The following is a 17,091-nucleotide window of genomic DNA, read 5'->3' as shown; positions in this document are numbered from 1 at the left end:
GATTTATGCTGGCACAGTTTTTTCAATCTATTTGCCTGTAATTTATTTGATGCACATCAGTATTTAGCTATTTTAGTTCTGCTATTTTGTAAATTGATTCATGTGTACTTATCCACATATTTTGCACCTTTGCACATATCAATTTATACATTTGGAGCGCAACACCATATATTGTTTTTTTTTTACATACTTAATACAGTCATTGACCACATGCACATAATGTGTTTGCGGTTAACCTACAGTTCTTAATATTCTTAAAACAACTCTGTCACTAACCTGACATTTAAAATAATGTTCCCTGTAAAAATGAATGCAAATTCTTACCTCTCCTGCTGCCTGCATTGCAGCACTCATTGGTTCCTCCTGCAGACCTTCATGTCACTACAGGACCCAGAAAGTGATGAGGAGGCCTGTGGAAGGAGCCAGTGGGTGCTGTTGAGTACATTCCCGTAAGTGTTAGGCAAATTGTAGGAGAGAATTCCTCTTCAACAGAGCAACGCTGTGGTTCAGGCTGTAGGAGAGGTTAGTATTTCCATTCTTTATTTTAAAAAGCGTTGCTTTATTTTAATTTTAAGATTGGAGATCAGGTAACTTTAGGCACAGTGTTATAGTAACTGAACAACCTTAATTATTTACAACTTTAATGTAAATCTTATAAAATAAAACTTACCTTATGATGTAATTCAGGACAAACAAGAACAAGCATCTGCTACTGATGTTGTAATTGACTAACTTGTTAAATAAAAAGGAAATTTTACCACATTGCCTGCATAGTGGCAGATTAAATCTTAAAGGTCTTAGCCCTTGTACACACTGTCGGAAATTCCGTCGGAATGTGTCTAATCGGAGCGTTTTGACGGATATTCCGACTGTGTGTGGTATGCATTGGACTGTTTCCGTCGGAATATCCGTCGGACCAAATTTTCCAACTTGCCCAGAAATATCTTCCGACAAACTGCTCCGATCGGACATACTCCGATCATGTGTAGAGAATTCCGATCGGACAAAGTGCCACGCTTGCTCAGATCAAATTCCTACATCAAAGCTATTGGCTACTAGCCTGAGTCCCATCGTAACGAAATTACGTCATCACGTTCTGAAAGATCGGATTTTCCGACAACTTTGTCCGACCGTGTGTATGCAACAGTTTCGGACAAGATCCGTCGGACAAAATCCGACGGATTTGGTTGCCGGAATGTCCGACCCTGTGTACAAGGGTTACCAGTCTCTTCACTATAAGTGTAATCAAATATATGAGCTGTAGGATGAATAACAGGTCTTGAGACTGAATGTGACCACTCTGCACCACTGATACACTGAGATATTTTACCATAATGTAGGCTGGAATTCCTGCTCTATACTGATACTGCTTAATAGTTATGTACCAAGGAAAACAGGGAATGGTATGCATTTGTACATGATGAATAATACTTTAATAAAAAAGAAAACATACACACATACACTTGGAAATGCAAACTAAGTGCTGTACAAAAGCTCCCTTCAGCCTGTCACGTTTCCTAGAGTTCATAATGTTGCCATGCTTGCTAAGATTGTCAGTGGTCCCACCTATATTGGAAATGTCCAAAAGCACAGCTAAATCACATAAAGACTCTTGTTCTGCATGAGAGTGGAATCTTCATGTAAACATTTCTGCATCATACTTTGGTGTAAGATTTGAACAATTGGGCCTTGTTAATTTTTAGGTATAATCAGATCTTAAAGCATTGGTGCTCAACAGGTGGCCAGAGTGCCACTTGCGGCCCGTAGAGCCCTCTGATGTGGCCTGCAACCTCCTGCTCTGGCATGGCGAGTTGGCAAGCCTAGATTGCAGACATTTAAAAAAATCGCTATTAGGCTGCTTTCACACTGATCCGCAGGTGAAGCACAGTACACCTGTGGCTTTCCTGAGGGTTATCTGCACTGAGCCATAGACTTCTATCCTATTCTGTGGATTTGGTGCACTTTCTGAACGTGCACAAAAAACTCCTGAATGCAGGAGTATGCACAATATAATAGAAGTCTATGGCTCAGTGCAGCTAACCCATAGGGAAGCTGCAGGTGCACCGTGCTGAACCCACGGTGCGAGTAAACAGCAGCTCATCAGTGTGAAAGCAGCCCTGGGCCCCTTTCACACGATCAGTCTGATGGGGTCCGCCTGTCCATTTTCTTTCCTTTTGTACAGTGGTGTGAAAAAGTGTTTGCCCCCTTCCTCATTTCCTGTTCCTTTGCATGTTTGTCACACTTAAGTGTTTCGGAACATCAAACCAATTTAAACAATAGTCAAGGACAACACAAGTAAACACAAAATGCAATTTGTAAATGAAGGTGTTTATTATTAAAGGTGAAAAAAAATCCAAACCATCATGGCCCTGTGTGAAAAAGTGATTGCCCCTAAACCTAATAACTGGTTGGGCCACCCTTAGCAGCAACAACTGCAACCAAGCGTTTGCGATAACGTGCAATGAGGCTTTTACAGCGTCCTGGAGGAATTTTGGCCCACTCATCTTTGCAGAATTGTCCTAATTCAGTTACATTAGAGGGTTTTCGAGCATGAACGGCCTTTTTAAGGTCATACCACAACATCTCAATAGGATTCAGGTCAGGACTTTGGCTAGGCCACTCCAAAGTCTTCATTTTGTTTTTCTTAAGCCATTCGGTGGTGGACTTGCTGGTGTGTTTAGGATCATTGTCCTGCTGCAGAACCAAAGTTCGTTTCAGCTTGAGTACACGAACAGATGGTCGGACATTCTCCTTCAGGATCTCTTGGTAGACAGCAGAATTCATAGTTCCTTTTATCACGGCAAGTCTTCCAGGTCCTGAAGCAGCAAAACAGCCCCAGACCATCACACTACCACCACCATATTTTACTGTTGGTATAATGTTCTTTTTATGAAATGCAGTGTTCCTTCTACGCCAGATATACTTGGACACACACCTTCCAAAGAGTTCCACTTTTGTCTCATCGGTCCACAGAATGTTGTCCCAAAAGTCTTGGGGATCATCAAGATGTGTTGTGGAGAAATTGAGACGAGCTTTGATGTTCTTTTTGCTCAGCAGTGGTTTTCTCCTTGGAACTCTGCCATGCAGGCCATTTTTGCCCAGTCTTTTCCTGATGGTGGAGGCATGAACGCTGACCTTAACTGAGGCAAGTGAGGCCTGCAGTTCCTTGGACGTTGTTGTGGGGTCTTTTGTGACCTCTTGGATGAGTCGTCGCTGCGCTCTTGGGGTAATTTTGGGCGGCCGGCCACTCCTGGGAAGGTTCACCACTGTTCCATGTCTTCGCCATTTGTGGATAATGGCTCTCACTGGGGTTGGCTGGATTCCCAAAGCTTTGGAAATGGCTTTATAACCCTTTCCAGACTGATAGATCTCAATTACTTTCTTTCTCAATTGTTCCTGAATTTCTTTGGGTCTCGGCATGATGTGTAGCTTTTAAGGATCTTCTGGTGGACCTTACTGTGTCAAGCAGCTCCTATTTAAGTGATGCCTTGATTGTGAACAGGTGTGGCAATAATCAGGCCTGGGTGTGGCTAGAGAAATTGAACTCAGGTGTGGACAACCACAGTTATAGTATGTTTTAACAAGGGGGGCAATCACTTTTTCACACAGGGCCATGATGGTTTGGATTTTTTTTCACCTTTAATAATAAACACCTTCATTTACAAATTGCATTTTGTGTTTACTTGTGTTGTCCTTGACTATTGTTTAAATTGGTTTGATGTTCCGAAACACTTAAGTGTGACAAACATGCAAAGGAACAGGAAATGAGGAAGGGGGCAAACACTTTTTCACACCACTGTAACTGTGATTAAAAACTGATTAAACATCCAACAGGGATTGGTCCCACGGAAAATGGTGATCCTGATTGTTGTTTAAAATCTTCATCATGCTGTTAAAAATAAAAAAAACTGAAATTCAAAACCATTTTGTTTCTCTGTGTCCTGCGACTGGCTACCGAATCACTTAGGTGACCCTCACTCTTCAAAAGCTTGAGCACCGCTGTCTGTAGTGTATCTACAGTGAAAACTTCTTTTTAAACTTTTTTTTTGTGAAGGGGTATCCCCACTAGGACATATGTAAAACAACCTAGAAGGGTATACCGCGCTTCATGAGCAACATCAGATTTTACATTCACATTTTAGCAGGATGATCTGCCATTTTATATAGTACCACTGATAGGTATTTACATTTTTATATTTCTGTACTGGAAATATAAGCTTAAGTTCTTACCTTGTCATTAACCACACTTTTTCCATCCCACGCCCATCCTCTTTTAGTGAAATAGTTAACAGTGGCAAACTCTATCAAAGCGGAAAAGACAAATGCGTAGCAGACAGCAATGAACCAATCCATAGCTGTAGCATAAGCAACTTTTGGCAGGGAGTTTCTTGCACTGATGCTAAGAGTTGTCATAGTAAGTACAGTGGTAACGCCTAGGTAAAATAAATACATAAATACAATGTTAGGGTTGTAATTTAGGTTTTTAAAATCGTATTACATCAAAATTCAATGGTTATCCATAACAGGAAAAATTATATTTAGAACACCTTTAAATATCAAAACCACTTCCATTGGTTCTTACATCTTGAGGGACAAGGTGAAACGTCTCTATCCTAAAACTAGTATGTGTTTAGTTTTAGTATGTGAATCAAAGCTATATATATATATATATATATATATATATATATATATATATAATAAGCCATACAGAAGTTCAACCTATATTTACTTATTCATATTACTCCTATGGAAAAACATAAAAGCGTGACACTTTTTCCCCTACAGTCAGGCTGTAACTTCTGTAGGTGTCTTGTCGGACAGACTGTCTCCCTACTGAGATACCCAAAAGATAAAATAATGCACATAATGCAGAACAGGCTAATGATTCTCTGTGGAATGTGGAGAAGGTCATAATATAGATTTGCCTGCCATTATTTTCTAAAAAAAAAGAAAAAATAGGAATATGAAGATTCCTCATTGAACTGATTATCGCAGAATGATCTCAGCATCAAAGTTAAAAAGTAGGGTAATGCATCATTTTTGTATGATCTTTCTGTCTGTCAGTATTGTAGGCTCTTCGGGGACCCTACATGAAGGGATAAGCAAATGGAAGGGCTTGAAAGATACCTGTTTCAACCATTGAACTATATATACAATACTGTATCAGGGCCCCTCCAGCAAAATTAGAAAAATTGATAATTTGATTTGTACACTGGTGTGTATATATATAACAGTACAAAAGGTATTGGTAAATTAATTTTAAAATAAGGCAAATGAACTGTTGCAATTAGACATATGAAGTTTTGAAATCTGTGACATCAAATCTGACCAGACACAAATTACATTTACATTGTTAGTGAGTTTTTACAGAATTTTTTAAAATAAAAGATTTTAAGAATAAATCGCAATCGCAAACCATCTACACCAATCTGTGCTCATTTAACATGCAAACTATTTGTCTAGATGTATTTACTATACACACAATAAAAAGGAACATTGCAATTTCAGTATAATGATTTTCAATATCATATTCATGTAAAATGGTTTGCCCTTTTAGGTACACTGAATAAAGCATCAACTAAAACTTATTGGTATGTTATGGCAAAATTATTTGTTTAAAAAGTAAAAACACTGAAGCAATAAGAAAGATATATGGTAAATAAATAGAATTTCACATATTGCACTTATTTTTATTCTGACAAGCAACTGTCAAAACAAATTCCCTCTGCAGCAGAACTAAATTTGACCCAAAGGTTAATCGTAACTTAATAAGAGTCTCTGCACTGAAATGATAACTCTTCAAACATACCAACAGATCTCCTGTATAGAGTTCTTCCATCTTGCAGCACTAGCAAGTTTTTTTGTTTTTTTCACATTTTGGGATTTGTATCTTCCAGTGTGGCAATGTCATAATGTATATTTTTTCATTATGAAAACCATTAACCACTTCAGCTCCGGAAGATTTGGCTGCTCAATGACCAGGCCATTTTTTGAGATACGGCACTGCGTGGCTTTAACCGACAATTACACGGTCAAGCGATGTTGTACACAAACAAAATTGATGTCCTTTTTTCCCACAAATAGAGCTTTCTTTTGGGGGTATTTGATCACCTCTGCTGTTTTTACTTTTTGCACTATAAACAAAAGAAGACTGACAATTTTGAAAAAACACAATACCTTTTACAGTTTGCTATAATATCCAAAATGTAAAAAAAAAAAAAAAAAAAAAAAATTTTTTTCCTCAGTTTAGGCAGATATGTACTCTTCTACATATTTTTGGGAAAAAAAATCGGAATATGCGTATATTGATAGGTTTGCACAAAAGTTATAGTGTCTACAAAATAGGGGATAGATTTATAGCATTTGATTTTTTTTTTATCTAGTAATGGATCAGTGTTTTTTATTGGGACTGCGATATTGCGGCGGACATATCGGACATTTTTGACACATTTTTTTGACCAGTGACAATTATACAGTGTTCAGTGCTACAAAAATGCACTAATTACTGTATAAATGTCACAGACAGGGAAAGGGTTAACACTAGGGGGCGATCAAGGGGTTAAATGTGTTCCCTAGTGTGTGTTCTAACTGTGGCGGGAGTGGGACTGACTAGGAAGAGACAGAGATTGGTGTTCATACATAATATGAACACACAATCTGTCTCCTCTCCCCTGAGAGGACTGGGATCTGTGTTTACACACAGATCCCGATTCCCGCTCTGCCATGAGCGATCGCGAGTGCGCGGCGGTCGCCGTGCTGGCTGGGCACTCACATCAGCTCCAGCGGCGAGTTTGCATGTGCCCCTAGTGGCCAAAAGGCGAAGCAATGTAAGGTAACTTCGTTTTGCCCAGGGAAGCAAACCTGCTACAGTACAACTGCGGCGGCTCGTCAGGAAGTGGTTAAGAAACCATATTTTTAACCTTCCTAGCGGTATTCCCGAGTGTGGCTTGTGGTTTATTTTCACTGTCAAAAGCAGTAACCCTGAGCCACACCTGGGATTGCATTGCAGGATCCAGGGAATGAAAAGTGGGAAAAACTGCCACAACCACCCAACCACCCATGGGGATGAGTAAGGCATAAAAAATGAATTTGATAGGTTAGAAATTTTTAATTACCTTATTGGTTTGTTATAAATACTTAATTAAATATAAACGATATCAGCTCGTGCAAGAGGATATAAAAGCTACTGGAGTAACTGAAAAAAGTGCAGACGACGCTACCAAACAGAAGAAGATCGTCCCACTCCCCTCTCCCTGTCGCAGTTAGTTTATGAGGCAGTGTGTCTCTCTCTTATGAGAATAGATTGATATTGTATGTGGATTGATATTGTATGTGTTTATAACCTGAGCTTGGATAGCTAGGTTAATATTTTCAATTTATTATTATTATTCATAAGTATTGTATTGTTGAATAAATTCAGTTATTTATATATGCTATATATTATAAAAATATATAAGTTGCTATTAAGCCTATAAATAAAACTGCGGCCTTATTCAATTCAAGTCAATGTGTCTTTAGTAGTTTATTTATTCAACAGCTACAATTTTAAAGTCCTTGGGGCATGGCCTGGACATGGCTGAGGACGGTCATGTTTGAGCGGAGCTCCCGGCCGAACCCTATCCCTTCTGACCATTTTTGCTCCTTAGACCGCAGTATGCTCTCCAGCAAGAAGCACACATCCAGGAGGCGCAGAGGGGCTCACTCAGGGAGCCCTGCCACAGCCTCGCCCGGTGCTATCCATAGACTATTTCAGCGGAGCCTGCCGGGCACCCCTGATTCCAACATGGCGGAGCAGTGTGCCACCCACGTGGCAGGACAGGGCAATGTCTCTAGGCCGCCCTCCCCTGTGGGATCGCAAGATTCAGAGACCTTTCCTGGCTGCTTTCTCACCTAGCCCGGGTAGGTCGGCACTGATCCCGTCATCCTGCCCAACTGACGAGCTGAAAACCATCTTTAAAGCCCTACCAACGAAAGCGGATATCGAGGCTCTGATGGGGAGAGTGGAGGTGGTGCACCGCAAGGAAATGCAGAAGGTTAAGCAGGAGGTGCAATCCCTCTCCTGTAGGGTGGGGGCGGGGGAAACATCCTTGACGGCCTTGGACAACCGAGTGGCAGCACTCGGGGTGCACCAGGACTCGCATACCGGGAGGGCAGTGGAGCTACAACTTCACATGGAAGAAATGGAGGACAGGAGCCGCAGGAGCAATCTGCGGCTCCGGGGCCTCCCAGAGGCCACGAGCCCGGCGGACCTAGCGGACACAGTGGCGGATGTCTTCCGCAGGGTGGCCGGAGACCACCTACAGGGTCGTCTGGAGTTTGACCGCATCCACCGAGCGATACGCCCTAGATCGGACGACCCGGGCCAGCCTCAGGATGTTATTTGCCGGCTCCACCATTATGCCCACAAAGACATCATTGCCCCCAAGGTCTGGGACGTGCGTGACTTGGAGCTGGATGGTGCCCCTCTTATTATCCTCCCATACATATCAAGGGCTACGCTTCAGAGACGGGCGCTTCTGAAACTGCTTCTAGACCTGGCGAGGAGGAAGAATGTCACATACCGATGGGGATTCCCCCTGTCAGTCACCTTCGGGAGGGAGCAGCGTTCCTTCACACTTCGATCCCCGGAAGCCTTGCCCGCCCTTTTCACCTTCCTGGGCACAGCACCCATACCGGTACTGGACTGGTTGGCTTACCTACCGAGGAGCTGGGGACGGTGTTGAATGGGAGCCTGCCCCCCAGGCCACCGCGGAACAGCAGACGTCCCAGAGAAGCGTCGCCCGGGGGGAGGGTTGAAGCCTAACCTCACAGCGACCTGGGCCGCCCCCGCTCAGTGATCAACCCAACCTTCCTTTGCCCAATTAAGCTTGTTGTGCCCCGGACACATGGCACTACGGCCTCTATGCCTTCAGCACTGGGGGAAGACAACCGCAAAGAGGATCTTGATGCTGCCTGCGCCCCCACCAAGAACGGCTCTGGCAGTGCTGAGTCCACCCCACTGGAAATACAGCTTAGCTACCCGCGAGACTGCCGCAGACCAGAGAAAGGAAACCTGACTTAGCATGACCCCGCATGGTGCTGGAGATGGTGACTGTTTTCTCCCCCTGCTGCAATCTGATAGCGGTGAGTTGTTACTGACTTTGGGGGGGCTGTCTCTGCGGGGGGCCCTGGGGGGGTGGGGTAGCCCATTCCTCTTCTACACTACTTACCCAGGCAGTACCCCGGTTGCACACCTAGTTGTTCTCCTGTGCGGCCTGAATATGGGAGGTTTACATGGCGGTGCTCTGCTCTCTTGGGCGGCCCTATTAACCCAGGAGGGATTTATACATCCGGAGATGGGTTCTCCCCCCACACCGCAGGACGCTGAACTATGCTGGACACTGCTGCTTACTCTGGTCTTGGAGGTGCCTAGTGACTTGCAGGGATAGCACGGTGGTCGCAATGGTGCCTGCACTGGATGCTCCTGAACTTGGGTGGGAGGGCGGCCCGGTTTTCACTGAGAGGTATTATTTCAGGGGGGGGGGAATACCCTCCCTCGTGCCATTGCAACAGTCACAGTGGCGGCCTGGCGGGTATTATTGATCCGCGCAGTGGAGTGGGACACAGACACCCACCAGACTAAATGGCAGAGACCGGAGGTGCAGGTTACCACACATTCCCTCCCATCTCATCAGTGACTTTGCATGGGCCCACTGGAGAATACACCTGTTATGACTATGGCTGATCAGGGGGGTGCGGGAAAGTTAATGCTCCTAACGTTGATATTGTTATTCTCAGTTTTTTGGTTCTTTGTTTTCTTTTTGCGGCTTGTGCCATTGCTGAGCCTGTAACTAGGGATCTGCCACGGTTCCATATGGAGCAGTGGGATCGCCCTGACAATATTGCTCTGATATTAGTGTTTGTTGCTACCAGCTTATGTGAGGATGTTGTGGTTAATGCATATATTGCTAGATAGCGTTTCTTTTTCATTAGACAGATGGTCGGGGGAGGGGTGGGCCGGGACCTCCTTCCTTAGTTAGTTTGACCTCCTTCCTTAGTTAGTTTGAAATCCAGACCACCCCCAATTAGGCTGACACAACCACCCGGGTGATCGGGGGGTTTAGTGTCCTACAAGTTTTCACTTGACTCCTTAGTTAGAGATACACGTACCTACCCTTTACACTGCATACCGGACCATATACCATTGTATTTGGGTAGGCTACTCCCTACTACCGTTCCCTCCCCACCCCTCTCTAATGCCCCACCCCCACCTTCCCTCCTCCCACCCCTGCCCCACACACCCCCGCTTCTCTCTCCCCTACCACCCCGGCGGCCAATGCGATGGACCCTTCAAAAATTCTGACCCTGAATGCCAAGGTATATATATTGCTTTATATTCAGGAAACACACTTTAAGTAATGACAAATATCCCCTCCTTAAAAATAGATTCTACCTGTTGGTTTACCACTCTACGAACCCGGTTGCCAAGACCAAGGGTGTCTCCATCTTGCTATCCAGCAGGGTTCATTGGCAATGCTAAGCAGTAATGGGAGACCCGCAGGGTCGTTATCTGTTTCTCAAATGTACGGTGGGTATGACACCGGTGATTCTTGCCTCCGTTTACGCACCTAACGAGCGTCAATGCTTCTTTATTGAACGAACTTTGCAGAAACTGACTGCGTTTACGTCGGGCCAACTGATACTAGAGGGAGATTTTAATGTACCTCTAATACCCTCGTTGGACAAATCCTCGGGGCGCTCTTACCTTCCCCCGTCGCATGGAAAACGTGTTTTCGCTTCAATCCACAAGGCGCAGCTTATAGACGCTTGGCGCCTGTTACATTCGGGCGAGCGTGACTATACTTTTTATTCGCACACGCACAAACTTTACTCCAGGATAGACTACTTCCTGATACCACATAACCAACTACGTTTGGTTGTGAGTGTTGACATAGGGAACATCACATGGTCCGACCATGCCCCGGTCACTCTAGAATACGCATAGACTGAACGTTCGGCACCCCGCTCAAGGTTTTGGCACTTGAACGAGAGACTCCTCCAGACCCCAGAAATCCTGGCGGACGAGAAACGGGCTTTGCCTCTTTACTTCCAAGAAAATGATACTCAGGATTGTGATCCTGGATCCTTGTAGGAAGCGCACAAGGCAGTGATCAAAGGGCTGCTTATCAGTCATGGAGCCCGGGTTAAGAGGGAGCGCTCGGAACAACTAACAAAACTTCTCTCTACCCTTTCTTCCCTGGAAGCTCGCCATAAGCACGCCCCCTCCCAAACAGCTTGAACTTGGCCTGGTACATAGGCAGATAGTGGACCTATTGCAGTACAGGGCTAAGGCAGTGATACAGAAATGTCGGCAGATTATATATGAGTCGGGGACAAGTGCGGGAAGACGTTAGCTAACACGGTGCGGGAACAAAAACAAACATCATACATTCCTCACATCATAGACGCGAACGGCCAAAGGGTTGCTATGCCAGACCATATCTCAGATGTGTTTAGGGACTTTTACGCTAAGCTATACCACCTGCCCACTGTGTCACCACCTGAGACGTGCATGGAGGAATACATAGAGTCCTCCCAGATGCCCTCGCTCCCCACAGAAATAAGAACCGCTTTGAAATCACCCATTACAGCAGGGGAGCTTCAGACTGCTGTTAAGCACATGAAACCAGGCAAAGTTCCAGGCCCGGATGGTTTTACCATCCAATACTACAAAACCTTTTACCAGACCCTAGGCCCCGCATGCTGACCTTTTTCAATGCCATTGGCAGCAAAACACCTATCCCCAGAGAGATGCTGAAAGCACATGTTTCCCTGATCCCTAAGGAAGGCAAGGACCCTACGATATGTGGGAGCTACAGACCCATATCGCTGCTTAATGTGGACCTTAAACTGTTTTCTAAGGTACTAGCGACCGTCTTGCACAGCACCTACCATCTCTGGTCCACCCTGACCAGGTGGGCTTCATCCCTAACAGGGAGGCCAGGGACAACTCAATTAAAGTTCTCAATTTACTACACATAGCGAACGCCAGGAATACCCCTTGTGTTTTCCTGAGCACTGACGCTGAAAAAGCGTTTGACAGAGTTAATTGGAACTTTATTTTTGTGGTCCTCCGCAATATTGGTCTAGGCGATATGATGCTGGGCTGGATAAGTAAGCTATATTTTAACCCTACGGCACAAGTGAAAGCAAACAGACTCCTTTCGTTGCCCTTTCCCATTTTTAACGGCACCAGGCAGGGGTGAACCCTATCACCCCTCCTCTTCGCGCTCTCTCTCGAACCCTTCCTGTGCAAAATAAGACAGAACCCAGACATACAGGGATTTAAAGTCGGCGACGTTGATTGTAAGATCACAGCATATGCGGATGATTTACTATTCACCCTGTCAAGCCCAAGGATATCCCTACCAAACCTCCTTAAGGAATTAGATACGTACGGCGCACTGTCCAACCGGAAGATAAACTTCTCTAAATCGACAGCCATGGGGCTAGCCATGACCACTCAGGTCGTGGAATCCTTGCAACCGTGCTACCCCTTTAAGTGGATGCGTGAGGCGCTCCCATATCTTGGTACCCAGGTCCCTACGGACATTACTCGCACCTTCAAACTGAACTTCCCTCCCGCCTTGGCAAGGGTCCGGACCCTCCTTGAAAAATGGAGTGCGGGTCTACACTCTTGGTTTGGCAGGTGCAATCTCCTTAAAATGTGCATATTACCTAAATTCCTCTACCTGATTCAGGCCCTCCCTATCCATGTCCCACCCTCCTTTTTTAAGCAATTGCATGCGTTGTTTACCAGATTCGTTTGGGCCAATAAAACCCCACGTATAAAAAGAACCATTATCTCCTTACCAAAACAACACAATGGTTTGGTGCTACCTGACGTGAGAAAATATTACTTGGCCGCACATTTGGGCTGTATCTTAGACTGGAGGCATAATGCAACATCGAAACTGTGGGTGCAGGTGGAATAAGCCCAAACAGCGGTTGCACTGAAAGGCGCACGATGGTGCTATGACTCCCTCCCCAAGGAGCTACAAGCGCACCCCCTAATAGGGAACACCCTACATCAGATTAGAAGGGTGTCGGTGCAATTCTCCCTCACCTCGCACATATCACCTCTTTGCCCGATCTTAGGTCACCCAGACTTTACGCCCGGACTCCCTCCCACAAGTTTTGACATACTGCGGAGCTCGGGTTGTGACTATGCAGCCAAGTTTAGACGAAATGGGCGATGGTCCTCACTAACAGAGTTAATAGACCCCACTGACGAATTTCGGCTTCCCCTTTGGAACGCCGCACAATTACACCACTTCCTACATTCCCTGCTGAAGCCTGGTCATTTTGATAGGCAACCGCTGCCCTTTGAGGACCTCTGCTTGGATCCTGATATGGCCACAAGGCTTCTCTCAAAAATGCATGCTCTACTTAACGCGCATAAATGCTTTCCCAACACCTCAGACCGCTGCTGGCACTGCACGGTGGGGGAGGGTTCGCTTTTACACATCTTTTGGTCCTGCCCTAAACTAAGCAATTTCTGGATGGAGGTTCGACGTATCACGTAGTTGTTCACAGACTATGCAATCCCTGACAATGCGGCCTTTTTTCTCCTTCACCTGTCTACAATGCCGATGAAGAGATACAAAAAATCGTTGACTCGTCATCTATTAAATGCAGCAAAAGCATGCATCCCTATCCGATGGAAGCAGCAGTGCCCTCCGACGGTGGCAGACTGGCTTCGTAGAGTGGAGGAAATTCGTAAACTGGAGGACTTAGTCCTCACGGCACAACACAAACACGAAAATTACTTAAAGACATGGGCCGGCTGGAATGTCTTTATCTATTCAGCAGAGGGAAACTCTCTTTTGCACTCCTGACTAGAACTTTGGTGGACCATGAAGGGTACACCCTCGCCCCGGCTGCTGTGGCTGCTGCTGTTGCTACACCCCCCCCCCACATTTCGCTCCACCTTCCCTCTATCCCGACTCCCCCCCCACTTTCCCCACCCCCTTTATTCACGCTAACTTACCCCCCCATTCCCCTAGGTCAGTAGTGAGTAGAGGAAAATGGTATATTGGGAAGAAATTCCAGCCCCGGAGAGCCTGTCGCACATAGCCAGGACCACAATGTATGCATCAATTATGTTCGGTGCACACTGGTGAATGAATTATGGTATATATTTTCCTGCTAATGTTTAACGTCACAGTTTTAACAGATGTCTGTCACGTGCACCTTATCCTTGTAATTGCAGTACTGTTGGTATTACTTTCCTGAGTTGGAAATTAATAAAACCTTATATTTAAAAAAAAAATATATATATATATATATATATATATATATAAAGTCCTTACTTGGTTAACAAGTTACTTACCTTATTCCCAGGATCCTACGATGTCCTCTCACTGTGTGTGCAGGCTGTGACCTCCGCCCCATGCTCTGTGTTCCAGGCTCCGTTCCCTGCAAGTGTCGCAATGCATGGGGACGGAGCTGGCAGGAATTTCAAAAAGTAAAAAACACAGAACACATACAGTACACTGTAATCCTACAGATTATATTACTGTATCAAATCATTTCACATCCCTTTTGTCCCTAGTGATTTGTCCAGTGCCCTGCCTGCAGTTTTATATTATATATAATGTCCTTTCTGTCTGAAAACTTGAAATTATCCATGGCAACCAAAAAGTGTCCCTTTAGGTCAAAAGTGGTTTTAGACCAGCTAGAAAACAGCGACAGTAAATTAGAACACTTGCAAAATTGATCGATAGTGATCTGTGGTGAAGTTCGACATCAGACACTGAAAGGGACAACAGCGACAATTCTGCAACTGAGCAAATTTCAATGTTTTTTGATTTGATTGTATTATTTAATACATTTTATTATTATATTATATTTGTCATAAGTATTTATAGTTATTTATGATATCATAATTTATAATTTAGTGTTTCAAACTTTATCATACTCTAAGAATTACAGGCCTACAATAAAAAACACCAAATTTCTATGCAAAACAATGTACCGCTTTGAGCATCAAAAATCTGACATGATCATACCGCCAAGGAGGTTAAAAACTGAGATTTAGAACCTCTTACACATGTATTTTTTTTTTTTTAGACCTTATGGAGTTAATTTAATAAAAAAGTGAAAACAGTTCACTTAACCTCCCTGGCGGTAATCCAGAGTCTGGCTCGGGATCGCATCGCTGGATACAGGGAGGACACGGAGAAGTCACTTACCTTGTCCCCTGGATCCAGCGATGTCCTCCGCACTGTGTGATAGAGCTGTCCTCCGCTCGATTCACACAGTGCCGAATGCCGCCGAGCTCCGTTCCCTGCGACGTTACGGCGCACAGGAGCGGAGATCGGCGCCAAGTTCAAAAAAGTAAAAACACACACAGTACTGTAATCTTACAGATTACAGTACTGTATAAACAAATTACACACCCCCTTTGTCCCTAGTGGTCTGTGCAGTGCCCTGCATGCACTTTTATATTATAAATACTGTTTTTTCTGCCTGGAATTTGGAGATTGTCCATAGAAACCAGAAAGTGTCCCTTTTTCAGTGTTTTAGGATTTGATTACATTATTGAATAATTTTTATTATGATTTATTATATTATCATACCCAGGATGTCTGCTAGACTCTGGTTTGAACAGATTTAACCACTTCCCGACCGCCGCACAACGATGTACGTCGACAGAATGGCACGGGCAGGCATAAGGGCTTACATGTACGTCCTTGCCTGCCCGCGGGTCGGGGGCCCGATCGGGCCCCCGCCCGGTGTCTGCGGCGGTCGGTATTTGTTCGGGAGCGATCCCGGACGAGGGGACGGCCATTCATTCATGGCCACCCCCTCGCGATCGCTCCCGACGAATGAAAATGCTCCGTGACATCACTTCCTCTCCTGTAATGTAAACACAGGAGAGGAAGTAATGTAATCTCTCCTCCGTGTCGGTATTTTTCGTTCCGACACCGAGGAGAGAGGATCGGTGAGTTGCACCAACACGACACTACACAGTAGAACATGCCAGGCACACTCACACCCCCCCGATCACCCCCCCAATTACCCCTGCCCCCCAGTCACAGTGACACCAATGTCATTTTTTTTTTTGCATTGGTGTCATTTGTGACTGTAATAACTGTTAGGGCAGTTAGGGTTAGCCCCCCTTTAGTTCTAATGTACCCCCCTAACCCCCCCAATAAAGGTTTAACCCCGTGATCACCCCCCGTCGCCAGTGTCACTAAGGCTGGGTTCACATTGCAGCGGTTTATGAGAACGAATGTGATTCGCACCGCACTGCAGTGCAAATCACATCCGATCTCTGTGCGATTCGAGTTCAGCCATACAGATAGTATGGCTGAATTCGCATCGCACCCGCCGCAAATTCGCACGGGACCCTTTTTTTGGCCCGCAGCAGAATCGGATCGCATGGGTGTTCACACCATGCGATCCGAGTTTGCAGATCGCACTGCGATATGCGAACTGATCTGGGGGTGTCATTAACATTTCACTGACACTCCCAGCAGTTCGCATAGGGCAGTGTGAACTGCCGCCGGGAGGCATGCGATGCGGGAACCCGCCGCGGATTCGTGGCGTTCCCGCATCGCTCCAGTGTGAACCCAGCCTAATAAGCGATCGTTTTTCTGATCGCTGTATTAGTGTCACAGGTGACGCTAGTTAGGCAGGTAGGTATTTAGGTTCGCCGCAGCTTTTTATAGCGCCAGGGACCCCCATATACTACCGCATAAAGCCCCCTGATTGCCCCCTAGTTAACCCTTTCACCAGTGATCACCATATAACTGTTACAGGTGACGCTGGTTGGTTAGTTATTTTTTTATAGTTTCAGGGCACCCGCCATTTATTACCTAATAAAGGTTTAACCCCCTGATCACCCGGCGGGTGTCATTTGTGACTGTAATAACTGTTAGGGCAGTTAGGGTTAGCCCCCTTTAGTTCTAAGGTACCCCCCTAACCCCCCCAATAAAGGTTTAACCCCGTGATCACCCCCCGTCGCCAGTGTCACTAAGGCTGGGTTCACATTGCAGCGGTTTATGAGAACGGATGTGATTCGCACCGCACTGCAGTGCAAATCAC

The 17,091-nt window shown here is 45.2% G+C and overlaps 1 protein-coding gene across 1 annotated transcript in view; it reads right to left on the bottom strand.

Moving 5' to 3' along the window:
* GABRA2 (gamma-aminobutyric acid type A receptor subunit alpha2) overlaps positions 1 to 17,091 on the bottom strand; it is a 261,837-nt gene that overhangs the window by 17,003 nt on the left and 227,743 nt on the right. The window contains exon 9 of the mRNA XM_077477538.1: positions 4,231 to 4,433. Within this exon, the coding sequence (XP_077333664.1) occupies positions 4,231 to 4,433 (203 nt within the window). The remainder of the gene's footprint in view (positions 1 to 4,230; positions 4,434 to 17,091) is intronic.

The sequence above is a fragment of the Lithobates pipiens genome, unplaced genomic scaffold (genome assembly GCF_037356315.1).
Source record: "Lithobates pipiens isolate NorthernLeopardFrog02 unplaced genomic scaffold, aLitPip1_a1.2 Scaffold_13, whole genome shotgun sequence".
NCBI lineage: Eukaryota > Metazoa > Chordata > Amphibia > Anura > Ranidae > Lithobates > Lithobates pipiens.
Note: the sequence above shows the minus strand (reverse complement) of the source record. Positions and strands in the feature narration are given on the sequence as shown.